Source organism: Ochlerotatus camptorhynchus, unplaced genomic scaffold (genome assembly GCF_037179485.1).
Source record: "Ochlerotatus camptorhynchus isolate MF236.1 unplaced genomic scaffold, CSIRO-AGI_Acam_v1.1 ptg000136l, whole genome shotgun sequence".
NCBI lineage: Eukaryota > Metazoa > Arthropoda > Insecta > Diptera > Culicidae > Ochlerotatus > Ochlerotatus camptorhynchus.
In genome coordinates, this window is record NW_027040626.1 from 1630221 (window position 1) to 1657459 (window position 27239).

The 27239-nt window shown below is 41.8% G+C and overlaps 1 protein-coding gene across 1 annotated transcript; it reads right to left on the reverse strand.

Moving 5' to 3' along the window:
- Positions 1-12671: 12671 nt before the first annotated feature.
- LOC135700444 (uncharacterized) lies at positions 12672-19874 on the reverse strand. The gene is made up of 3 exons (XM_065220967.1): positions 18808-19874; positions 14377-14444; positions 12672-12982 (listed from the first exon to the last, which is right to left on the reverse strand). Exons 1-3 carry the CDS (start codon positions 19872-19874, stop codon positions 12672-12674), a joined length of 1446 nt encoding a protein of 481 aa, XP_065077039.1.
- Between the last annotated feature and the right edge of the window lie 7365 nt (positions 19875-27239).

The following is a 27239-nucleotide window of genomic DNA, read 5'->3' on the forward strand; positions in this document are numbered from 1 at the left end:
CAATCCATGGGTTTTGAGGAACAAAAATACTGGATTGTTGAAACAATAATGATTTCTTTTTGCAGCCAAAACAAAATGAAATTCTTATTGATTTTACGTCAAATATTATTACGTTTAAAATATTTTTTTCTGCGTGAAGATACATAGGTTGGAGGGTGAGCTCGTTGCGGCCGTTGCTGCATCCGATGGGGCCAAAACTCATACCTTTGTTGAATGCCGGTTACATGCCAAAAACGTGGTCTCCGGGCAGCTCCTGGTTACCGCCTGTGACTACGCCCGATGCTTCTTCTGTCCGGGGTAATCTTGAGAGGGTTCGTCGTATGCCCGCCGACGGAAAGTGAACTCATAGGTCAGGAGCCCAATAAGCGGGGTTGGACCCACCGGACCCACCGGACCTTAATGGGCCCTAACCTCCAAAACGTCCGTCGTCACGTCACGTGTGATCCAACGAAGTAGCGGTTGGGGTCGTTGACCACCGGCACCGTAGGGTGTTGAGCAGGGGCTTACTTGTGGTCCGTCCTGGAATGATGTCCAACAGTAACCCTCCGGGTGACGTTCCAGGGGGGAATTCCATGGATATTCCCCACACAAATCACCGAAGAGGAGTTCGAACACGCCGGACTTGCAGCGAATGATCTGGACTCGCCGAGGTTGACGCCCCCGATCGGTACAGTCACACGATCGTAGTCTTCCACGCTGTATCCTCCAGGCTAGGGGCCGTAATAGTACCCCGGTATCGCACTTCACTGACTTCGTGGTTACTTCATCAAGGTTGACTCATGACCTTCAACCAACCACTGTCACTTGAACACCCGATAGCAGATATAGTTTTTTTTTCGCACTTCTGCTCGTTTCGACGGACCATGCTCAACTGTTCCGATCTCTACAATTCATCTCCTCTCAGCCTCCTAGATGCTCCAGTCCTCGTCCTTTCCTCTCTCTCCTCCTCCATCTCCTTTGACATATCTCCGGAACTACAAAGACGCATTGTTTGCCATGGTGAGATGTGAGATGTCTCCGATGTGCGGTAAAAGAGGTGAGGAGAAAGGAAACTAGTGGAATCTTTCATTCTGACGGTGTTCTTATGCAACAGCAGACGTGACGTCACGTCTGTTGCTGCATAAGCAGACGCGAGAACGAAAGAGTCCACTAGTTTCCTTTCTCCTCACCTCTTATACCGCACATCGAGATGTCTCAACATTTATTCCCATGAAGCAGCATTCAATAGTTTTTAGTACCGTCTTTTTTTTATCATTTACAGTAATAGGAATCTAGTAAACCGTACACCACTTTTATTATGTGTGTTTACGAGATTGTTTTTTTTTTAGCTTTTGTTTTTGGTTCTTATATTGTCTACATGCAAAGACTTGCATGATTCAAAAAAGAGTGCTGGGTGACTAGTTATATGGTTTTTTTTTTATATTTATATATATATGTTTTCAAGTCTGCTTTATATGTGCTTCAAATTGTTTAATATAATTTAACAGTCTGTTTTTTTTTATAAATACACATAGAAAACAAACCCCGTGAAGGAAAAACAACACATGAAATAGTAACTTAAAACTACTGTACATTTGAATGAAATATATCAAGCCGAGCAAGAACAATAAATACATTAAGTGTTTTTAAATATATAAAAGCATTGCTCTGCAATTTATCGATCGATGTTAAATCTATTGATACCAAATAATCCTTTAAAGCACGTAGTTTCAGATGGTGGCAATACATTTGAAATTTGGCAATAAATTACTGAGCTATGATTTTTCAAACATTGCAAGTTTTCCGTTACACATTTTACCGAAGGCTTCGTGTTCGGAGTATTAATCTATAATTTCTGTCTGTCTGTCTGACCCTTATATAGTAGACTCGGAAACTATTGAACCGATCGGCGTGAAAATTTGTATGCAGGGGTTTTTGGATCCGGAAAAGGTTCTTATGATGGTTCAAGACCCCTCCCCCTTCTGTAAGGGGGGGAAGGGCTCCCATTCAAATGAAACAGAATTTTCTGCATAACTCGATAACTAATCAAGCAAATGGAACCAAATTTGGCATGTGGAGGTTTATGAAGGCAAAAAATGTTTATTAATATGGTGGTTCGAGACCCCTCCATCTCTGGTGTGTATATGAAAATCAATGTTTCTGAGTATGTATGTTGCAGCATAACTGTGGAACGCAGTGGCGTCGCGTCCACATGTGTAACCTGTGTACGACACAGGTGTTAATAATTTAAAAAAATGCGTTAAGATTTTTATAGATTTGATGATCACATTATAGCTGTACTTCATTTCTCCAGACCACATGTGACCATGAATACACTATTTTATAGTGTGGTTTAATAAGATCTTCGACCTTGGTTTTCTTCAAAAAGGATTAAATTCAGTTGCGGTGGTCTGCCTAATCCCTAATGCTTTGATTTCTAAGCATGTCAATATCACTACCATGACAAACTCGTTAAATAGTGTACCTAAAAGCTAACTTTTTTTGGTGGCGAGTGGCAAGTTTGTGAATGGTCAAAGCCTGATGTAAGCCAAGCAGACCTTCTATCACCTCTTAAAACATACCACAAATTTTCCACAATACATGGCGGTTTGCACCACTAGTTGTAATTGAAACTTTCAGCAGTCACGCGTCAAACGGGAGCAACACGGAAACAGCAGTCTGGTACGCTTTGAACGTTATCATACTTGCAGACCGGTTTGAGTGTGTGAGTTTAAATTAGAAGAACATTTGTGATGTATGGGTGCCTAAAGCGTGCATTTCTCGCTGTGCACTTGAATGTCTGATTGCAGGCAAAGAGAGTAATGGAGAAAGAGAGCGCAAAAGCTCGCTTTCACTCTCTTGTCAGTTGTAAATCTCTCAATTACCGATGGATGCGCCGGTGCGCCTGTCAAAACTATGAGCTTCTCCTGGTTCATTCTGATAGTGTTGGTGATTAATTCAAGTTTGCTACCCAGGGAACTTCATGAATTTTCTCTAGATTTTGGCACTGTTTTGTATCAAAAAATGTTTTCGGAAGTGTTTGACGGATATTCTTCATTACTCTTCAGTCGAAAGAATTAGCCTTGTGATAAAAAGGAGAATTAGTTAAGTTTTGAAATTCCTCTTACTTCGGTTAGCGCGAAAAAGGCCAAACAAGTTTTGTTTACACAAGATGATAGACCCTTCAAATGTTACGTTACGTAGTGATTAATAAAGTAATTGAGAATATGTACCTCGAATTCATGGAGCATTGAAAAATAAAACAAAAACTAATATGTGGTGGTAAACTATAACGAACAAAGTTTGGTGCACAGGTAAACAAATCAGGCACACGACGCCTAGACCGTTTTCCACCAAACTTGGCATACGTATTCCTTGCTATAGATGGTCATAGGGGGTAGCTCCTTTAATTATAGGGGGTGGGGGAAGGGAGCTACGTAAAATAAAGCATGCTTTTTTGTTTAATCAGCACATAAACTTAAGCTAATATTGAATCCCGAGCAAGGCCGGGCACACTCAGCTAGTGACATATAAATGCCAATATCGCTAAGGACCAATGTACCCATTTAGTTAAACCAGTATTTAGGCTTGAGCAGAGGTCAAGAAATTGGTCTTAAGCCGCTTGATTACAGTAGACGTTAGCTTAGTGAAAAATGGAATGAAACAAATACTCAGTGTATAAAATTAATTTCAATTTGTTGACATGAACCGGATGAGCACTGATGTATTTTAATTATTTTTTATTATCTGGTAATCTGGTTTGACTCATGATATGCATTTTAGTTAGCGAATGCCTTTTGGTTGGTGAAAGGTCGACACAGCTCAGCGAACGTTGAATAAATTTGATGGGATAATTATTTTACTTATGTTTTTCAAACCAGTTAGTATGCATACGAAGCATATAATTTGAAATATTTCACTAAATACATATAAAGTCTGGAACGCGCAAAAATTGGTCAACTTCAAATTGGTGCATTTTTGGCTGACATATACGAGCGTCAATTTTGACATAAAATTGAGGCATAAAAGACGCGTTTCGGAGCACTTAATTTTACATTACATGTTAGTTTACGTATCATCCTTTATGTCAAAGATGGATTCCGTCACGTGTAAGATTGGGTATTTCTAAGTGTGTGCATAACAAAAAACCTGAAATGCTGCATTTGGAAGCTGAGTGTATATACAATGGTTGCTATGACGAGTTTTGCACCGTTTGCTCTCCAGTTTTCAAAATGACGTCCAAGCAAGAGGATTAGCGTGTCAAAATTTTGCTCGCGCAGCAAGAGAATCCGACGTTCTCACACGCCAAGTTGGCAAAATTGCTGGATGTGGCCAAATCGACCGTGACCAATGTTTGAAAAGTGTTCGAGGTGCGTCTGTCGGCCGCCAGGAAGCAAGGAAGCGGCGGCAATCGTAATCCGGACGTGGCAGCGACGACGAAGAAGGTGACGGTGAAATATAAGCAAAATCCTAACCTCTCCATCCGGGACGTCGTTGGTAAGCTCAATGTCTCCCATACTACTGTGCAGCGAGCCAAGAAACGAGCCGGGTTGTCGACGTTTATGAAGGTGAAGGTGGCGAACCGAGATTACAAACAAAACACGTCGGCAAAGCAGCGGTCCCGAAAGCTGTATACGAATCTGCTCACAAAGTTCGACTGTGTCGTCATGGATAAGTTTCGTCATGTGAAGGCGGATTTCAAGCAGCTTTCAGGGTAGGAGTTTTATACCGCATCAGGAAAAAGGAAGGTGGAAATTTTCAAAACCATTAAACTATCGAAGTTCCCGAAAAAAATACTCGTCTGGCAGGCCATATGCACGTGTGGTCTAAAAAGCGGCATTTTCATTACTACGGGAACCATCAATCAAGAGATGTACGTCCAAGAGTGCCTGCTGCTACCATTCCTAAAGCAACATAATAGACCTGTGCTGCTCTGGTCGGACTTGGTGAGCTGCCACTATGGGAAAAAGGCAATCGAGGGGTACGATGCGAACAACGTGGTTGTGTTACCCAAAGACCACAACCCTCCCAACAGCCCAGAACTCCGCCCTATCGAACAGTATTGGGCCTTGGTCAAACGGAATCTCAAAAAGAAAAAAAAAACTAATAAATCCATGGAAAACGAGCAGCAGTTTAAATCTAACTGGCGTTCGGCGGCGAATAAGGTCGAAGTGCAAAATTTAATGGAAGGGGTTAAGCGGAAGGCACAGCAGTTCGGATTTGGCAAACCAAAAGAATAAACGAACATTTCTTTTTTCCTTTAATATCGACTAGGACCCTTGAGAGGCTATCTGCTGCAAAGTTCTGCTTTCCGGGTCTATATTTAATCTGATCATTGCTTTGTTAGGGCAGTGCAAAGAATCGTTTTTTTTTCAACAATGACTTTTTTTCTAAAATTTATAACTTTTTCATGGTTAAGTGATCTATCTGCAAAACACTGATTTGACCGGTAGTCCTCTACGGACTACTCTGGAAAATCCAGATAAATCTGGAATACTGGCAACGCTGAATGTCATGTATTCACTTAAACGTTCTTATTCTGATAGCTTAAGGAGAATTATTTTGTAGTTAATAGTCCTCCGATCAAAGGTTAGGCCGAAAGAAAAACATGACAATTACCATTGCCGGCCACGCCCATCTTCTCCGTTACGAGGGTAGGAGAGATATTGATGCTTTAACATCTACTTTTTTTTATAATACGTTTATTTTTCCAGGCGCATTTTCCGTAGCTTTGCGGAGCCGATATTCATTGTTTAGATTACAAAATTACTTAAAACTAACGTTAGTAAAGCGGGGGACGATTACGCGTGGCTATCTCGAGGTTACGGATAACAAATTGTAACAAATGGATAGCAGGGTAGGGATTGAGAACACAAGGTTTGGAGAGCAATGTACTCTTGATTTCGAACTAAACGACATACTGATGAAAAAGACAGACATAGGGGCACCGATGGGCAGCTAACAACTTGGGGGAACACAAGATGACACTAACTACTAAATCATCAGATCTGTCCGTTTTAAAAACTCATAAATTACTATAAATTCGAACAGTCAAGATGTCTCTAGCTTGTTTTCCTCGGGCCCTTAATAACATCTTCTTAACATCACGGAGATTGCAGATTAAAGCCACGTATCGCCATGTTTTACAAAATGTCTGGATCCATTAGAATTTACTTCACAACGTATCTCGTACGGTATCATTATCACTCAACCATGGAAGTGATATCTCTTTGATTGACTTAGTCAGTGTAACTACTGGAACCTGGTTCAAGACCGGGTAATGGCTACTTGTTAAAGACCTAGTAGAGACTGATTTTATTGAGCTTTATGGAGGGCTTTTGTGCTTGAAAAATTAATACCAAAATGTTCAAGGTACCACTAAGTCCACGCCGAAATTTGCCGGTGTGCCGCGAAACTGCGATGCGCGCACTTAGATTATGAATATACGTGCGGTGCAACATTTCATTATGTTTTATTACAACACCACCCACGATTTGTATTTGATATATATATAATTATTTTTATTTATTATGGTCATTATAAATTAGATGGATTTCAACTATTTTTTAGTGCTTCATTTTCGTATATATCCAATTAACAACATTTTCAACGCAAAACACTGCAATTGCTAGAACAAACAACCCTACTACTGCAAGAAAAAACGGTGTCAATGCTTTCAAATCAACCTTTTCCATTCCAACTACGTTTGGAATGAAATCATGATCTCGGTAGCGCGCTACGTACGCCAGTTGTGATTTAAACTTTTGGTGACCTATTCCGTAGACGATCAAACCATTTTCGACAAACTGCATCGTAATGCGATTGAAAGACTCCACATATTGCGAAGTGATGGGAACGTACATTGCGACGTAGAACTCGTAAGCTACTACAGGAACCACATGCAGTAAGTCTTCACCCGTTTTCTCGTCGTAAAATCGTGGAATGAGGTCTTCAATAATATCGTGTGCGCAGAGAACAGCAAACGATTTCGAGGATATTAGCAGCGATAAAATGTCAACCGGTCCCATTTCTAAGTGTATAATCCTACTTCCTAGGTTGTACCTTTCTATGCATTCATCACTTAACTTGAAAAAAGCTTCCATTGACGGATCAATGGACAAACTCAGAGTACTTTCAAAAAGTTCCTCCATGGTTTGAATATCCCGACTGTTGTCGGCCATGTTGACCTCTTTGATCATATTGCCCTGAAACACGCTATAAACGATCAGTTGAAACCAAATCAAAGTCATCCAGTAAATTCGTTGAGATGATGATTCTCGAATGGTGACGGACAAATTATTCATTGCTGCGAATGTGGCCAATAACGATGAGGTCCACGTTGTATTCTTACGGTGCTTAGCAGGCGTTAGCTTCAAACCGCAATATTCAAAAAATTTGAAGCCTAACGGGAACCAAATTAAAATGCAAAAGTAGAAAGCCATAAACTCAGGTGACAATGCAATCACATGGACTCTTCGCCTTACATGTTCGTAGTAGTTTTTGGGTACTACAAAACTAAATTTTAATGCCATTAATGGGAAAAGAAATCGTATGTTGTTGGATTCTGGCAGGAGAGTTATAATTCTTGAATTCGCCAACTCTGCTCTTTCGTATTCAATTTCTCCGAGGGCTCCCACAAACGTTCCATTGGGCAAATGGTATCCAAAATTCATATAATCTCCAACGTTTACCGGAGTCAAGTTGTACATTCTGGTCATTTCACGAAGAATAGGAAGGCTTACTAAGTCAACGATTGCATTGTCGTAAACATAGCTGGCGTTTGGCCGCTCCATTGATTCCAGCAGAAACATTGTAACCTGAAATTAAGTGGTGTTAGAAAAACTTGTTGATATCAACCACATATTCGTTGATCAGACCTTGAAATTTGGAGTGTTCCGCTTCATAAATTGTTCTGAGTTTTTGAGTTTTTTGTCGAGTCCTTGAACATCTGTAGCTTTGAAGCATTTAACATTGTTTTCAGCATCCAGTACACAAAACGTCAGCTCAGAACCATCATCAATGTTTAAGACTATTGAATGATGAAATATGTTTGAAGCCCGTCGGAGATCATTCACGTTTTGATCAATGTTTCCTTTCATTATCATCATTGCGAGGCTTTTGAGGTTCTGTACAGTGAAGCTATCTGCGTTCGAGTCCTTTGTCTCTTGAGTCCCGATGAGCAATACGCCATCAATGTTGAGATGTAATTTTTTATTATCTATTTGGTTCAAGCATAAATCAGTATCCGCTAAAGAACAAGATTGATAGAATCCACAACGGATGTGCATTCTATCAACCTTGTCCTTAAAACATTGCAATATGGTATATCTCACAGTTTTCAAGTGAATCGTACGTTGTATAGCTTAATGAGTCGCCAAATACACGGGATGCAATGGTACACACATACCATTCGGTGAACATAGGGAATATAGAAATCATTGAAACATCCTAGAAAAAATAATACAAAAATGATTGATTGTAAGTTAGTTTATGAAACCGTAGCATTCATGATGGTCAAATTTACTAGAATATTGCTTGACTTATTTAGAAAAGGATCTTCTGACCAGCACTCCTCACAATGCTGAGTAACAGTTTCATTATTCGAGCACTATTTTGCACCAATTTGCAACTGCTCGACTATTCTGTTTTATTTCTGAGCATTACCGTCGACGAAATGACGATCATCAACTTCAATCAGTTTCTCATATCTTTCCTCTATTGGCTGTCTTCGTGGTCTCGGTGGTTCTGCTCGAGTTTGATCTACATCCTCAATCCACCTGTAACCAACGGGTTCCAATCCTTTCCAGATAGACCCGAAGACACACAAAAAAAAAACATGTTTTGTTTCGCTCCGTTTCTCCCTTCAAGTAACCATTCCAATGGAGTCCCATGATCGATAGTTCAATACAGGCGAATGTTGTCGCCGATAGACAACAGGACACGTTTCCAATGCTAGTTATGTAGCACGGCTGGATTATCGGGTCCTGATGACCAACAATCAATACGAAACTATCGATTTTAAATTGGCTCACTACTTGACTAGCCTATTGGTCCCAAGCAAATCGATTAACGTAGCCCATTCTAGTCGAAATTCTAGTACTACACTATGTTTGTTTTGATTCGCTATGAAAGTTTGACAGATAAAAAGAGGGGTTTGTGGATTTTCTTATGTTTCGAGGGGTGCATAGATTAGCTTGGGACCGAAGAGAGTACCAGAGCTGAGCCAAAAAGTTGAGCACGTTTTTTCGGGACCTTCTAATCTTAGAGTTACCTCTATGTGATGACTGTAACCGTTTGCGCAATCGATCATGGAAGTGAGAGTGATTATTTAATTAGGGTAACTTAAAAACAAAATTAGGCAAACTGAATTATTAAACTATTTGAATTATATAAACAGATTTATTTTACTACTAAAAACCCCAACAGAAATTAAAATAATTAATGATAAAAGATGGTGGTCGATGCCACAAGTTAATGTACTTTTAATTTCTGTTCCTTATAGCTAAGAAAACAACTAAACCTAACGCGCCATACAAAAATCACTCTCAAGAAACGAAACTAGGTAGGGTAGAATAACCGTCACAACGAAATTCACCACTGGCCGGCGCCGGTGGTGTAGTGGTAAGCGTGACTGCTTTCTAACACCCCGATGGGTCTGGGTTCAATCCCAGCTGAGGTCGGTGGGATTTTTCTGAGGCATAAAAATCTCTGGTCACGTCTTCCTTTGGAAGGGAAGTAAAGCCGTTGGTCCCGGCCCATGTGTGTTGTGAATGGGTGCGATATCCTACGCAGGTGTGGAGCTGCCTTCCTGCACATTTGATTGCCGTCAATGGATGGCAATCGATGTCCGTCGGTGATTGGCACTAGATTGCGGAACAGAGACCGACGTTAAATAAAGGAAAAAGGAATTCACCGCTGAATAGGTACAAGGTTGATCGCTACTAACGAGACCGTGCGTTTGCTGAATACCCGGTACGGAGGAAATGGACTAGATGCGTTGTATGGTGAGAGAGATTGGCTGGATGTGAGTGCGAGAGTCGCCGATATAAAAGGAGTGCCACACATGTGGGGAGGCCTCTTTTTTGGATTCGCTGATAGCGATTTGATGAGGTGGAAGATCGCGGAATGGTGTCTTTTGGACCGAAAGCGCGGCTATTTGGACCGGCAGTGATTGTCTGGTACCGCTAGAGGTCCGGTAGCGTGACGCATGCCCGATTCAGTTTTTGTGCGACTTCCCCTCGGAAAAATCCACTTCTTGTGCACCAGTGATACAGACAAACTAGTGTCCGCTTGAGTCCGCCATGACCGCCCGTTAACACACGGTCCCGCTACACTGTCGTCGATCATCCCACGGGGGTGACGATACCTCGTCGAACGTGCTATCATCGACCAAGAGTGATAAAGTCCAGACTTTCCAGCGCTCTCCACCAACGGCAATACCCCACTGAAACCGCCCCGAAGCCACCACGACCCCAGCGTTCACGAAACCGCTCACCAGTACCGGTGCGATCGGCGCATCGCACTCGTAAGTTCATCGCTCACCATCACCGTGATCATGAGATTAAGTTCGAAGCAGCTGTACCACCACCATCGTGACCGGCGAGTCGCACGCTAAGTCCACCCATGTCTAACGGTTTATCAGTCCGACCGAGATCTTCAAGGCACCCACCCGTCGAACGGCCGCAGCGAATGCTAGCCAACGAAAATGTATCGTGTGAAATTATACAAATAATGCATAGATGAATTCCACCACGTTTTTCTCTTAATACATCCAACTCGTTTACTGTGAGGTCTATTTGTGTAAGGTAAGTGCCGATATATCGTTTTTTGCCCTAGTTTGCCCTGAGAGAGCTAGCTGTGGTGTTTGACCGCAGATTAGAGCGGAGTAGGAAACCCGTTTGTTTCACACCGCTGGATCTTTGATGTGAATATGATTCCAAGACAGGGCACACCTCAACGTAGAAGAGTTTACCATATGGATAATATTGGAAATGAGATGGGTGGATTATTGAATCGCAGTCAGTTGGCAGCACGGCAGGCAGTACCTAAAGAGCTACCCGAGTTCAACGGCAACCCATAGGACTGGCCTCTTTTCTATTCCATGTTTAGTTCGTCTACAGACATGTGTGGGTTCGCGAACAAGGAGAACATGTTACGACTGCGAAAATGTCTCAAAGGTCGAGCGATGGAAGCTGCTCGATGTCGGTTGTTGCATCCGTCGAATGTGGAGGGAGTGATGTTGACCTTGAAGATCACCAAGCAGATTCGAGCACTGCCTCCTCCGAGCATTGATAAATTAGAGACGGTAGTGACCTTTGGAACCTATTTTTTTACATATATCTTTATTAAGGAGACTTTTAGCCCTGGGCTGGTTCGTCTCCGGACAGGGGGTATCCCAAAGGGAGAGAAGGTACAGAGTTTTTATTTTACGGAGTTGAATGATGGTTGCGGTTCCAGAGGGGAACTTATTTTGCCTAACTGTTCTATGTTGCTGTCATCTTTCGTGTTTTCTGTTTTGTTTTGAGGACCCCAGCAGAACCCCACCGGTAGAAGCTGCCTCCGCACCCACTACCGGCAGGGAATGCCGGGCCTACTGTAATAATATATATGGATTAAACTCTCTTGTAGATTCCGGTCTCCTTCGCGAAACACCGTCGTTTTGAAGGGCGTCTCGGGCAATTTATTAGTATGTGCTCGACCGTCAATGTTATTCTGCAGGTGTCGCATCTTTGGCGGAAGTTTCCGCCACTGCTGCTCCCCATGTTGTCTCTGGTCGTTAAACCTTGGGACATCCGTCCAGGGAAGGGTTACCTTTTTAGTCTTCCGAATGAAGAGGTCTCTCCTGGTGAACCATTTGCGGTCCCATGCCGTCGTGAGGTTGACTTGATCCAAATTTTCAGGTCCTGTCTGGGGACCGAAGTGTTGGCGAGTCGGCCACTTCGTCCAATGGCTACGAGGTGGTCTGCTTCTATGTTTCCGGCAATTCCGCAGTGTCCTGGTATCCACATGAAAGTGGAGCCAGGGGGAGTGTGGTTTTGTATGTCCTGTTTGGAACTTATGAGAACTTATGTAGTACAATAGAAGCATGCTATGTACACGATTTCATCTACAATGCATCACTGCGGAACGAATTGATCTACCATCTTTTATGTACGTCCAAACGAAGTAAAGGGCATGTTAGGCGGACTGCGGAACCGAAATAAAAGTTGTACTTCCAGAGTAAACTGAACCCAGCCCTATGTATTCAATGTGTTTTTATGCAGCTGGCCGTGTTGCCAGTTTAAGATTTATAATCATAGTTTAGTCAATTGACGTTTCGTATCTCGTGAAATGTGCACGTAAACAACAATTCTTCCCCTTTCGAAAGTTAACAAATTCTATATAAAAAAATAGACCATTGTCAAACATTTCAAGATTCAATTTATACAATTCCTTAGTCATAGTAATAATCTTCGAGCTTTTTTTCTTTTCTAGCTCTCTTTGACCTTCTTGGTTCCTCCTCCTTTGTTGCCAGCTGCTTCCTTTTTCTTCCCCCCTTTGGGGCCCTAACCTCGTCGGATCTGTCGTCTCCTGCTCTTCTATCACTAGCTTCCTCTATCGTAGTACTGTCGGGTTCACAGTTCGTGTCCGTTCGTGGTGTATTCACCGTCACTACCAAGTTCGGGAGGTCCCAGACAACCTCCCGGTACGGCCTAAGCTGAGAACAGTGCGCCATCGCGCTTACGCTTCCAATTTGTACCAAACGAATCCAAAATGTCCCCGCTAACCTTCTCCTTTAGTTGCACATCCGCTTGGGCCATATTTTCCGGGCTGATGCTGTAGCTCTTGCCGGATGCACCAACACTACTCCCACCCGAGCTGAGTTCCAACCCATCGAAGGAGGTGTTCAAGTTCTCCGGCAGCGGATCGTTCTGCTTGAAGCGGCTTTCTTCGATGAAGCGTTGCAGTTCTTCGTTGTTTTCTCGCAAGCACTTGATTACCTCGTCCTTTTCGGCGATGCACTCTGTAACCAGTTGGTTACAATGCGTGGATTTTCGTTTGTATAAGTTGTTGTTGTTTGGAAAATTCACGTTTTGTTAAACCTAAAACAGTAGACACACACAAGAGCGAGAGGGTTTGTGCCGCTGCAAACAACAACGTAACGTTACTGAAGGGAGGAATATCTTGGCTTTAAAATAACAATGGATGCGCAAATTGGATGATGAATAGCTAGCCATCTTAGATCCCTTAGAATCCCCCGTCCAGAACTGTAATTTTCATCAGTCACATACTAGTGATATAGTATTTAGGTTTGTACCAGTGGTTCTACATGGCATCAACACAAGAATCCAAATGTATGCGTTCCTCGATGATGGTTCAGAGTTGACTTTGATGGAGGAAGATTTGTTGGAGCAGTTGAAGATAAATGGAACCAAGCAGCCACTTTATCTAAAGTGGACGGGAGATACGCGGCAGATGGAAGAAAACTCACGCAAGTTGGATTTGAAAATATCCGGAATTGAAAGGTCCAACAAGAAATATACGCTTTCTGGAGTTCAGACAGTGCAAAAGTTGAATTTACCAAGGCAAACGTTAATGATGGGACTCCCATCATCAGAGCTGGCAAATGTCATTTTCAATGAAACATCTCACGCGATATTTACATAGATACTTCTGTCACTATCATTGGATGAGAAAACGATGAAAGAGATTTTCTTCAAAATCTCATCGAATTTTTTGTCATGACAGAACGTGATAGCATAGAGGTAACTCTAAGACCACTGGGTCCCGAAGAAAATCATTATTATTTTTGGCTCACTCAGTACCAGAACAACGGTCCCAAGCAGTCCCAAGCTATTTCACTCACCCCTGCATGTTCTGAATGAATCCACACACCCCTGATGTTATCTGTCAAACTTTCATAGCGAATCAAAACAAACATAGTGTAGTAATAGAATTTCAACTAGAATAGGGTACGTTAATCGTTTGCTTGGGACCAATAGGCTACTAAAGTGGTGAGCCAATTTAAAATCGTTAGTTTCGTATTGATTGTTGGTGATAGTGTTGTGATCATCGGAATTACCAGCTCATTTAATCCTATTAAAGTAATTTGTATCAGAGAAATCTTAAAAAATATATTCACTCTACCGATTACATACGGTTGTTTGCTTAAATTCATCTAAATCAGTTAGAAATGTTGATGTGAAAATCGCATAAGAAAAATTCTCATGAGTGCTTGATCATTGAAAAATGACAAGAAAGCTAATGATAGGTAGTTTCGTCTCGTGATAGTGAGAGGACCTGTTTTCTCATCGTAACATGACGGCCGTGATATTTACCAGCTCTGGATGGGAGAGCTCTGGGTCTCGTCCAAATCAACCAGTAACAGTTAAAACAAGGATTGGGTGAATCACATACCTGAGCTGCGAAGTACAACCGGCAAGTAATTTTGTAAACTTTCACCTTTTCCACACTGGCCGCTGTGACTGCCAAAATGACGAAGAACTTTACCAAATGATGAAAGATTACTTCTCATTGGATATCATGGGTGTGGTAAATTCAGCAGTCATTGATGTCGGCAGAAAATACAAGAGTGAGATGCTGCAACCGTTGACAGTACGGAAAGGAAACCGTAGGCTAGGTGAAAGGCCCATATCAACTCAGTTCCCCTACAGCGGTATTACACAAGTTCAGGCAATCCAAGGTTGCTCTTTGTGGTGATCTACGCGAAATGTTTTTGCAGCTTCTCATGCTCGATTTTACAGTAGCAGCAGAGGCCATCGTTAAGTGTCATTACGTGGATGACACGTTGGTGAGCGTATAATCCGAAGATGAGGCGATTCAACTTGCTTTAGACGTGAAAATAGTACATCAGAATTCTAGAAGAATCCTGGAATCACTCATCGAAGCAAGCTCAGATGCAGACGGAATGAGCTTGGACTTGAGCAGTGTGCTGGCTACCGAAAAGGTGTTTGGTCTATGGTGGTGCACGGACTCTGATTGCTTTACGTTCTGCTCGACATAGTCCTGAATTACTGGCAGGAACTCATGTTCCCACAAAGAGGGAGCTTTTACACACATTGATGATGGTTTTTAACCCGTTGGGATTGATAGCGCATGTTCTTATGAACCTGAAAGTTCTACTACAGGTAGTTTGGATGATCGAATTCCAGATAAACTTTTCCAAAAGTGGTTGGTTTGGCTAAAGGTGTTACCGCTTGTACAGAAGGTGAAGATTCGTCGTTGTTTTCGGTCGGTGACTTCAGCAAACTCAAGCACCACAGTACAGATGCACACGCTCCGAGATGTGAGCTTCAAGGTGCAGTATTAGGAGTCCGAATGTCGAACAGTGTCATGGAATTGCACACTATCACTGTATCTAAACGTTAATTTTGGACAGATACCTGGAACTTGCTGTGCTGGCTGAACTCGGACCATCGGCGCTACAGCCAGTATGTAGGGTGTATGATAGGTGAAATTCTGGGGACCACGGATGTAAATGACTGGCGCTATGTACCGTCGCGGAAGAATGTGGCAGACGATGGAACGAAGTGGGAGCGGATGCGAGCGGACGAGCAGTAGGTAGTTCATATGCCCTGTTTTTTGCGAATGCCTGAGTAAGATTGGCCACTTGCACCATTTGCAATTGGAGAGACTGATCTTGAGCTTCGACCTCATCTGCTTCTCCACTGTGAATCCATCGAGCGAGTCATATCAGCTGAGAGATATTCGACCTGGAAACGAGTACAGCGAGTAGCAGCATTTGTCCTGCGCTTCATCAGGAATCTTCGCAACAAAGTCAAAGGGCAATCTAGCACAATCGGCCCTTTGGAGCAGGTCGAGATAGCGGAAGCAAATAATCTTCTTTATCGCGAAGCTCAGATCGACTGTTATTCCGATGAAATCGCTCTTCTTCGAAGTCAGCCGCAGAATATTAGCAAACACCTTCCAAAGCCCTATTTTTTCGCGTTGCACCATACATCGATGCAGCTGGTGTTTTGAAGAATAGGACCAGAATTCCCACCAGCAGCACTACCACGATCAAAACAACCACATAAATCACACAACCGCAATCAACGCATTTCGCCTTCGCTACTCCATCTATCGGCTCAATTCCACATTTCGGAAGGTTCGATTCAAGTGTCAAAGATGTAAGATTGAACGCGCTTAAGCAATACCACCGGCCATGGCCGAATTACCGTCCGCAAGACTAGCTGCCTTCGCCAAACCGTTTTCCTACATACGTATAGATTATTTCCCCAGACAACCAGAAGTCGTATAACAATGTACAGACAGTATCGTAAATAACTACAGTTTAAGTCAATATCGCATATAAGTATGACATACTGTGACTATGGCATGACCAGACATTCCCGGGTAACTAGCTCAGTAGCATGAGACCCACGAACTGTGTCGCAGGGCCGGCATGTTACTGGGTATTCGGAGGGGCTACGCGGACAAAGTATGAAACACAGGAATATTCAAATTTTCTAAAACATTTATTTGTCCTTTTCTGTGGCGTGTGGGTGTGGGTTTTCACATAAATGTGGCGTGTATGCGAGAGTTTATGAACGGTAGGGTACTCACTGTTGCAGCAGATTCTCCTTGCTTGGGCGTCGCGACACTGGCGTTGGCCCACACGACTGCTCCTGCACTACCGTGTGGCCGGAAACTTGCGGCGCGGGCTGCAGACAGTGTAGTTGCCGCTTTGGGAGAATGGCGGATCTGGTGCCGTTCATCAGCCACATACGGCTCAGCAGGCGTTGCTGGCTCGTTTGGCTGGCAGGCGTCTTCCGTCGTTGACAAAATCGGCTGACCGTGGCATGGCCACCTTGGTCGAGTCGAGACGGGACCCTTCTTGGCAATTAGGGCACCGGCCTGAGGGAATCGTCCCTGACGGACGATCGAGGATCATTTACTATTAGGCTCGGAAGCCATCTTGACTTCCGAGCCGAGCCGTGTAAAACCGTTTTGCTTACGGTACGAGGTGTACATGTTGTACAAAAGCACAAGAAGTCCTCCCTTTAGTATCGTTCGAGTGTTTTTGCAGCGGTACTAACCCTCTCACTGCTGTGTGTTGCCTTCTGTCTTTTAAATTAAAATACGTGAATTTTCCAAACAACAACAACTCATACAAACGAAAATCCACGGATTTTAACCAACTGGTTACAATACATCGCATTATGTTTAAGTTAAATCGTATAGAATGCAAATTTCCTACTTATATGCGATGAATCATTTTTCCATCAGGTTCGCGTCTAGTGATTTCCCAAGGAACCGTTCACGGCCACCAGCTACCGCCCGTCCAGTCTTGGGCGTATCCAACGAGGCATCCTTCAGCTTGCTCACAATCTCCGACAATGGCGAGAGACCAGCAGACGAGCACTTTTTCAACCCGTAAACTCGCTGATTCACGGCAACGTTGGCCACCGAATCACCACCAAAACTCACGGCGAACACATTATCAGCACTTTCCCCTGCTAGTTTACCAACCGGACCGTGTTCAAACTCGCACACGATGACGAGCCTCTCGATAGAACTACACACCGAAAGCGTGACATCCGAACACGGTGAACCGGCCTCCCGGTAGGCAATGAAAATCACAGGCACACTAACACACCACTGGTTACAAAAAAAAAACACACACTCGTGCAAAGAAACGGATCCAATAAACGTCACTCTCGCGAAATCAAACCTGTCGTCTTCGAACGGCAAAAAAAGGAACTCGATGAACAATTTTGTGATATGGAATTACCACTGAAAGTTAACCGGGAATGCACGAATTTCACCACACTTAACTGCGAAGCACTTTTGATACACTTTCGGTATCAAATTCGGTCGAAAACAATTATTTTGTAGCTTCATTAGATGGGTACAAATTATTGGTTAATATCAAAACCTACAAAAGCTTCACACATCATTGTACAGATTTATTTTGATGAAAAAAGTTAGAGGTAATTTAATGTAAGTACATATGTACATGTACATACATTAAATATAGAGTGAAAGTCCATGAAAACACTAGAATTTTCATAAACAAAATAAGAGTAGACAATATTTTAATATGTGAATACATGCATACCTCTATATAACGTAACTGTCACTTTTGACTTCTATCGTCGATTTCCCGCACATTATCATTCAAACAAGCAAAATAATATCACCATCGGACAGATTTAGATAGAGCTGGAATTACGGCGTAACAGCTTTTGTAAACAATGATTTCTATCGATGATTTCTAGGAACTAAAGGCACGCCCACGCAGACCAACATAACCATCGGAAAAAAGTCTTTCCCTACCCGATGAGGAGGTTGGTTTGCGTGGGCGAGCCTTGAGTTTCTAGAAATCATCGATTGAAGTTATTGTTTACAAAAGCTGTTGGGTCCTAATTCCAGCTCTATCTGAGATAATCCCCCATTTATTGGTAATATTCGTTTGTATGGTTCAATTGTTATTAGCGAGATATTGACGATGGAAGTAAAAAGTGACAGTTACGTTATATCGAGGTATACCTGTAGTAACTTTATACAAATGTAAACATTAGGTCAATCTTAGGGTGACCATCTTACCTCGACCTACTATATTTAAAATAGCCTCGTTCCATGATGATACGTTATCCGTTCGAGGGGTGAGCCAAACTGGTGCCGCAACTTCACTATTTCACTTTTCTCACATTCTTTAGCTTTATGAACATCCAATTCACAAATACTTCAACGAAGAACACCGTGATTGCAAGAGCAATAAACCCTACTACTGCAATGAAAACCGGTGTCAACGCTTTCAAATTGATGGTTTCTATTCCTATTTCGCTTGGAATAAAATTCCTATTTCGGTATCGCGCAACGTACGCTAATTGTGATTTAAATTTCTGGTAGCTTAGTCCGTAGTTGACCAAACCATTTTCGACAAACTGCATCGTAATGCGATTGAAAGGCTCCTCAAAATGCGAAGTCGCGGGAACGTACATTGCGGCGTAGAACTCGAACGCTACTTCAGGAATCACATATAGCAGGTCTTCACCCGTTTTCTCATCGCAGAAACGTGGAACGAGATCATCTATTATGTCATATGGGAAAAGAACAGCAAAGGACCTCGTTAATACTAGTTTTGATAAAATCTTATCCGCTGCCATTTCTAATGGTGCAAAGCGGCTTCTTAGGTTGTACTTTTCTACCCATTCTTCGTTAAAATTTATAAAATAGTTCATTGATGGATCTATGGACAAATTCAGAGGACTTTCCATAAGCTCCTGAATGGTTTGAATATCACGACTATTATCGGCCATGTTGACCTCTTTGATCATATTGCCCTGAAACACGCTATAAACGATCAGTTGAAACCAAATCAAAGTCATCCAGTAAATCCGTTGAGATGATGTTTCTCGAATGTTGACGGACAAATTATTCATTGCTGCGAATGTGTCAAATAACGTTGAGGTCCATGATGTCTTCGTACGGTGGTTAGAAGGCGTTAGCTTTGAACCGCAATATTCAAAAAATTTGAAGCCCAACGGGAACCAAATTAGGCAGAAAAAGTATAAAGCCATAAACTCAGGTGACAATGCAATCACACGGACTCCTCGCCTTACATGTTCGTAGTAGTTTTTGGGCACTACGAACATGAACCGTGGCACCATGAACGGAGAGAGGAATCGTATGTTGGTGGTTCCTGATAGAAGAGCTATAATTCTTGAATTTGCCAGCTCTGCTCTTTCGTATTCAATTTCTCCGAGGGCTCCCACAAATGTTCCGTTGGGCAAACGATATCCATAATTCATATAATCGCCAACGTTTGTTGGAGTCAAGTTGAGCATTCCGGTCATTGCATGCAGAATAGGAAGGCTCACTAAACGAACCATTGGATTGTCGTAAACGTAGTCATTGCTTTGCTGTTCCATGGATTCCAGCAGGAACATAGTAACCTGAAATGAAGTCGAGTTTGAAACTTGTTTATCTAACAGAAATATGTTATTATCAGACCTTGAATGTTTGATTATCAATCTTCATAAAATGTTTTGCGTTCTCGATTTGTTGATCAATTCCTTGAAAGTCGGAGGCATTGAAGTGTTTGACTTGGTTTTCAGCATCCAACATAGAAATTGTCAGCTCAGCACCATCACCAATGTTCAAGACAATTGAAAGGTGAAACAGGTTTAAAGCTCGTCGGAGAACACCCAAGATTTGGTCGTTATTTCCTTTCATTACCATCATAGCAAGTCTTTCAGATATACGCTTTTCGATAAAGTGATCCGTAATTGAGACCTTTGTCTCTTGAGTACCGGTCAGCAATACGCCATCAATGTTCATATGTAGCTTTTTGTTGTCTGTTCGATTCAAGCATACATTATTTATCACTTAAAACATTGCTAAAAGGTGCATCTTACAGTTTTCCGGTGAATCGTACGTTGTATAGCTTAACGAATCACCAAATACTTGACATCGAATAGTACACATTGACCATTCGGTGAACATAGGGAATATAGTAATCGCTGAAACATTCTAGAAGGAGTGATTGTATAATTTATAATAACCATTAATTCAGCTAATTTTATTCAGCCTATAAGCAAACTAATGAAGCGAGATGTGTTTGACTCATTTGTTGCTTGATGGTCAACTCAAAAATGATGGTCAAAGCAAGCCAACGAAAAAGTTAGGTACACCGGAGCAAGTGAAAACGCGGGGTAATGCTTAGGTGTGAGTGCGATAAAACGGGAAACGGTCATCAGAAGTACAGTCGCATTTCGCTCGTTCGGCTATCTTTAAGTGGGCTACGTTTTAGTTGGGCTCCCATTAGTTGGGTTGCAGGCCACCTAAATCGAACTCAAACATAAGTTCTGATAGTGCTGATTCCATTTCGAAGGGCTCATAGAAGAAAAAATTTTGTTTAGCCCAACGAGTGAAAGATGACTATATCCCACTTACCACGCGTTCTCACTTGCCCTGGCGTACCTTAGGTCAAATTTTGAAATGGTGTCGCACTTATACTTTTGAGTGTGCAGCAAGCAATACACATCCAGTGAATTGAATGTAGGCTGTGAATTCTACTTGTAACTATTTTTAGTAAAGAATGTACACGAAGCCTGTCATGGTGGTTACCCGATTTTTATTATTAATATTATGTTTTTAGTTCACTCCTTTTATAAAATGTGCGCACCAAAATGTACGTGGGAACGCCTATGGGAAATGTTCTGTCTTCATCCAGATTCCGCAAATGCTTTTAAATGTCGTATGAAAATATTCCAAACATAAAAAAAATCTGCTCACAAATGTGCTATGAAAAATGTGATGCGCCCATCAGGTACATATAGTTTCGTTTGGTGACCGGACATTCATCAATACGTTAGCCATATGGGTGTTTGCTATAGGTACGATTACCATAAAGACGATAGCCATAATAGAAGATAGCCATAAAAGACGATAGTCATAATTGTTTTTGTTGGATGTTTTAGTATTGAGCGATAGTTGAATTAATTAAAGTTGAATTTACCACACTGGTTGATACAGAACTGTTATACATTCACCACATATAGAAGACACTCACTAAATACTTACACTACTAGTACCTAAATGAACACTCAACACGAATAGAACACGAAGAGACAGTACATGAATTCCTAGGTATGATAGACAGATAACGACACAGTGAATTTAGTTAGCCAACCGATAGCGAACGAATAAAGGCAAAAATATATAGACGCGCGCTTTAAAAACCGTTCGGTTTCTATTTAAATCATATGTGAATTAATTAAAGTTGAATCCGAAAGTGTTATTCTTGTGGGTGAACTCTACAAATTGGCGCAGCCGGTACGATTCGAAGCTTGCTGAAGGATTCGGAAAATCAGTACCATATTTGGCCCCATTTAATGATGCTACTGATGCTTCTAGCCTTCTCCAAGAATGGGAAGAATGGCATAGAGCCTGTGAAATTGTTTTGGAACTAAAACAGCTACAATCACAGCACGAAAAACTCCTTTTTCTGTTGGCTCGAGGTGGAAGAGGTCTGCAACGAATTTATTATCATCTTGCACAAGTTTCGGGAGAAATCTATCCAGAGCCAGTGAAGATTCCCCTCGCACCACAAGATGTTCCAGAGTATGACAATGCTGTCAAGCGTCTTAATGCTTTCTTCGTGGGAAAACGGAACGAAAGAGTTGAACTGGAAGTTTTTCGTTCACTTCGACAGACAGCTGGAGAATCTTTTAATCGTTACATGCTGAGATTGCGCACTCAAGCCGCATGCTGTAACTTTCAAGCTCGTAAGGAAAAGGAATTGCTGCAGCAGATAACCGCAATTGACGAGAGAGTGAGAGACAAAGGCCTCGAGAGCACCATGAATTTGGATGAACTTGTAAACCCCAAGCAACATTGCAAGTTTTATCGTGGTTTTATAGCAGTCTACAAGTCTAAATCGTGTTCTACATAACCCTCATAAAACCCAAATTGTTACTTGAATGTGATTAATCGTGAAGTTTTGGTAAAACAGAAGGAGAAAATGCAACCCTAAACGGTGCGGTAGCATTGGTCAAACAGGATTGTGAAAGGAAGACGATGCCAGTAAGAGGATTTACTTCACATTCGTAGAAGGGTGAGCGTAAATGGGAAAGTAGTGGACGATCAGCCACTGAATGCAGTCGTTGTGGCTCTTGGCGACACCTGCGAGAGTCGAAAGATTGCGTTGCGCGAAATGCTACGTGCCATAAGTGTGGTGAAATAGGGCACTTTACGAGGAAGTGCTCAACCGGCTGGAATAGAGAATCTAAAGCTCGTTATTCCTGGAAGAAAGCGGGTGCTACCAATGCTTTGAGGGATGAAATTATCGTGGGATTGATTGATCAACTGCAAGAGTTTCTGATAGACTCTTGGGCGATAATTAACACAGTTACCAGGATCCACTGCAGGTTGTGGTCATCTTTGAAGCATGGGTTACGATAAATGAAACGAAGCCTTAAAGTTATGCTGAGTTTTTTGTCATTCAAGGAGCACAAAGATCGTTGCTCAGCAAAAGAACGGCTGGGGACCTGAAAGTTTTGAAAGTGGGGCTTGAGGTTCAAAGAATAATAACAGAATAAACTTCCATTCCCGAAATTCCCCAACGTACAAGTGACATTATCTATTGACCGTACGGTGCCCCCTAGGAAGATAGCTTACCTAAGAATTCCTATAGTGATGGAAGAGAAAGTCAATCAAAAACTTTAGCAAATGTTAGACACTGATATTATTGAACCCGTTTTTGGTTCTGCCGAGTGGATCTCACCTATGGTGGTAGTTCCAAAGGGAACTAACGATGTCCGTATATGCATTAATATGCGATACCCTAATCGGGCTATAAAGAGGGAACATTATCCGCTACCACTTATCGATACACTTCTCAATAAGCTAAAGGGAGCGGTTGTATTTTCCAAGCTTGACATTACATCAGCATACTATCATGTGGAATTACACCTAGAATCGCGTGAAATAACCACCTTTATGACGGGTAAGGGCCTAATGCGATTTAAGCGATTGATGTTTGGCATTAATTGTGCGCCCGAGATTTGTCAGCGGATAATGGTGAAATGCTTGCTGTTATCAAAGGCGTGGTAGTTTATATCGATGATGTTGTTATGTGGCTTCAAAAGGTTCTGGATGTTTTTGAAGCAAACCATGCTTTGCTGAATAAAGAAAAGTGTTTATTTGGAGTGGAAGAGCTCGAAATACTAGGTTTCAAAATTAGCGTGAATGTAATTTGCCCAACAGACGACAAAGTTGCGGCTATTCGGAGCTTCAGGATGCCAGAAACGTAGGAGGAAGTGCGCAGTTTTCTGGGGTTGATTTATTTTGTCCGACAGTTTATGGCCACATCTATCATCTAGAACCGAAGCCCTTCGACAGTTTATCAGAGGGGAAGTGGAATCATTCGGTGTAGACCAACAAAAAGCTTTTGATGACCTGCGCAATGAGCTTTCGAACACCGTACACCGTTTGGGATTTTTTGACCCAAAAGATCCAATCGAGTTATACGTGGATGCATCCCCGGTTGGTCTTGGCGCTGTTTTAACCCAAAAAGACAGTTTGAACAAACCAAGGATAATCTGTTTTGCCTCAAAGGGCCTTACGAAGACGAAGAGAGTTTACCCGCAAACCACACTCAAAAAATTGCACACGTCACCATCATGTGTCTCACACCTAATTTTGCGCTTATTGTGAAACACATCCATTTCATGTGTGAATCTTACGCTATGAACCATGCCTGAACACTATGGATTTGAATTGTGACACACTTGGATTCTATGTGCCTCATATGGTGATATCAATAGCTTTGCACATAATAGTTCAATATTCTACTTTATCGACTTCTACTATACCAACTCTGAAAATGAATCGACAAATATATAAACAAATTTCAGAGGCCAGAGCTTTCAAATATCTTTTTAATGGGTCTGATTTGGGATTCGATCATGGACTGTTGGGGTGTGCTGCTGTCGGAGTCTTCGTTCGATCTCACTGTGCCACGGTTGTTCTCATATATGAGGCGGGTTGATAGGATAAAGTCACAACTCTTGTTTTCGATCCATCTGTTTTGAACAGTAGTGTGATTCAATGTGCAATATACTTGAATAGATAGTGAAAGATTTTCAACTTTTCAAAGTTTGAAACATTAGAAATTAACGTGTATAACACGTTGAACTAAGGTGAAATACACTTAAAGTAAATGTGATTGTGCATTTAAAAAATCAAGTGTTTAAACACTTCAATCAAACGTGTAGAATTTTTTGAGTTACATGTATTTGTTCGGAGTACACTTCACTGTGTTTACCGATCATAAGACGCTCAAATATATTTTTGGTGGAAAGCACCAGGAAGGTAAACGTGCTTGTACGCGAGCCGAGGCATGGGCATTGCGGTTACAGCCTTTTGATTTTAAGGTGGTACATGTTCCTGGATGCGACAATATTTCAGATATCTTCTCGAGGCTATGGCCGCAGTCAGATGCACCATTTGACGAAGCATCAGAACACTATGTTTGTGGGATAAGCGAAGGGCCGACAGCCATTACGCTGGATGAAATCAAAAAGGCAAAAGATCTCGACGAAGTACTTAAGGGAGTTGTCAAATGAATTTCGACGCAAGTGTGGCCATCGAACTTGTTCGCATATCAATATTTTAAAGGAATTGGGTGTGAAAAATGGAGTTGTAGTGAGGGACGACCGAATCATTCTTCCGTCAAAGTTGCAACAGAGAGCTTTGGATATCGCGCATCGAGGTCATCCGGGAGCAGTTGCAATGAAACGGAATCTCAGGGAAAAAGTGTGGTGGCCCTATATGGACCGTGATGTTGAGCACCGCGTTCAAGAATGTGCAGGTTGTGCTTCAGTAAGCATGCAGGGACCTCCAGAACCAATGAATCGGAAAGAAATGCCGGATCGTGCATGGCAAGATTTGGAACTGAACTTTTTCTCTGCCAAAGAATGTGCGACGTTCTTGGTAGTAGTTGATTACTACAGTAGATATTTGACCGTCATTGAAATGAGGACTACCACTGCTTGTAAAACTATCGAGCCTTTGGGGCGCGTTTTTAAAGAACACACATACCCAGAGACAATTCGCACTGATAATGGCCAGCGAAGAATTTTCAGACTACTGTCTTAGCAAAAATAACCGACTTGTGCGCAGTTTCCCGTACTGGACTCAGATGAACGGGTTGGTTGAAAGGCAGAACCAGGGGATCCTGCGAACTTTGCGAATTGCTCGAACAACAAAAAAGGACTGGCGAAAAGCAGTCCACAATCGAGATGGTTTGGAGTTGCAGAAGATTCCAAACACAGCCGATTCCGATTCACGACAGACTATCGCAGATGATTCAGCTCCGAGCTCGATTCACGAAGAATCTCCCACCGCCAAACGTCCTAAGCGAACTACAATAATGCCTGCTCGGTTTGATAAGTAAATATATTTGAGTCAGTACTTTTATTTTCGTATAAATGTATATTTGATAATAAGATAACTTTTTTTTGGCCAGGTGAGAGATGTAGAGTTGTAATAATTAACATTGTCGCGCCCCTTACCGGAGGACCTTGCAGAAAAGAGAGAACCAGCTAAATTGGGTTCTTTATGGGTATTGAGGTAAATTCATATTCGTAATCTGCATTGAAAATGGAACCCAAATCCAAAATTTCATCAATTTTGGTACACTGGAACTATTTTAAATAAGTACGATTACAGTTGCAAAAATCCCCTTATTAGCGCCCCTCGGTGTCACTTTGTATGGGAGCGAACTGCCAGTTTGTGAGTTTAGTATCAAACAGTGAAGTTATTATTTTGCTTGAAATCTTGATTTAAAAATCGAGATGAAAGTGTGTAGGTTCGAAAAAATTATCGCTGTGCTCAGAAAACGAAGCTCTTTCAGATGATATCTAAAAACCTATATATTTTTCAATATTCAAGAACCCAATTCAATGGTTAGAGGCAGTCGATTACGGTACGTAAACGCGAGCGGACTGTTTTAGATAAATCTGTTTCTATTTAAATCACATGTGAATTAACTAAAGTTGAATCCGAAAGTGTTATTTTTGTGGGTGAACTCTACAAATAACACAGTTTCATCTGCAAAAAGATTAATTTCGCAAAACCGTAAAACAAGTAGCAAGTCATTAATATACATAATAAATAAAAGGGGCCCTAATACACTTCCCTGGGGCACTCCAAGGTTATTCCCCACGGGACTGGAAACAGAATAATTAAAAACAGTCCGTTGAGTTCTGTCAGATAAATAGCATTCAAACAATTTATATGCAGTTCTCGTAATTCCAAAGCGCTTGATTGTAGTTAACAGTAAGGGCCTAGAAATTGTTTCAAAAGCGCGTTTCAGATTTAAAAAAAACAGCAACAGTCGTATCTTTACGCTCCAAGTTGTCTTTCCACTTTGCTAACACCAAATTCAACGCAGTTTCACAAGAATGACCTTCCCGATATCCTGATTGTTCTGGTATCAACAAAGAGTTCTATTCAAATACTCCAACAGCTGGCCTTTAACAACAAGTTCTAAGATTTTCTCTAATGTGTGCAACATGTTGATGGAACGGCTTTAATTGTTCCAGCAGCTTTTTGAATAGGAACCACTAAGGATTCCTTCCAAATTTGTGGCACATGTCCATTCTGCAATGATTTATTAACAAGCTCCATAAAGTTGTGGCCAATGACATGAAAGCAATATTGAATAACTCTAGCATTAACATTATCTACTCCAGCCGATTTTCCTAATGAAAAGCAAATAACTCTAAGTGCATCTAATATAATTTGGT

Bases quoted from the DNA above. Each gene is read 5' to 3' on its own strand.
- LOC135700444 (XM_065220967.1), bottom strand. From the start codon at position 19,874: ATGTTCCTGCTGGAATCCATGGAACAGCAAAGCAATGACTACGTTTAC. The intron at 14,445-18,807 runs GTACGTTGCGCG...TCATTTTGGCAG, and splicing joins AAATTTAAATCACAATTAGC to TCACAGCGGCCAGTGTGGAA. The intron at 12,983-14,376 runs GTATGTGATTCA...AACTGGTTACAG, and splicing joins GGTTGTACTTCGCAGCTCAG to AGTGCATCGCCGAAAAGGAC.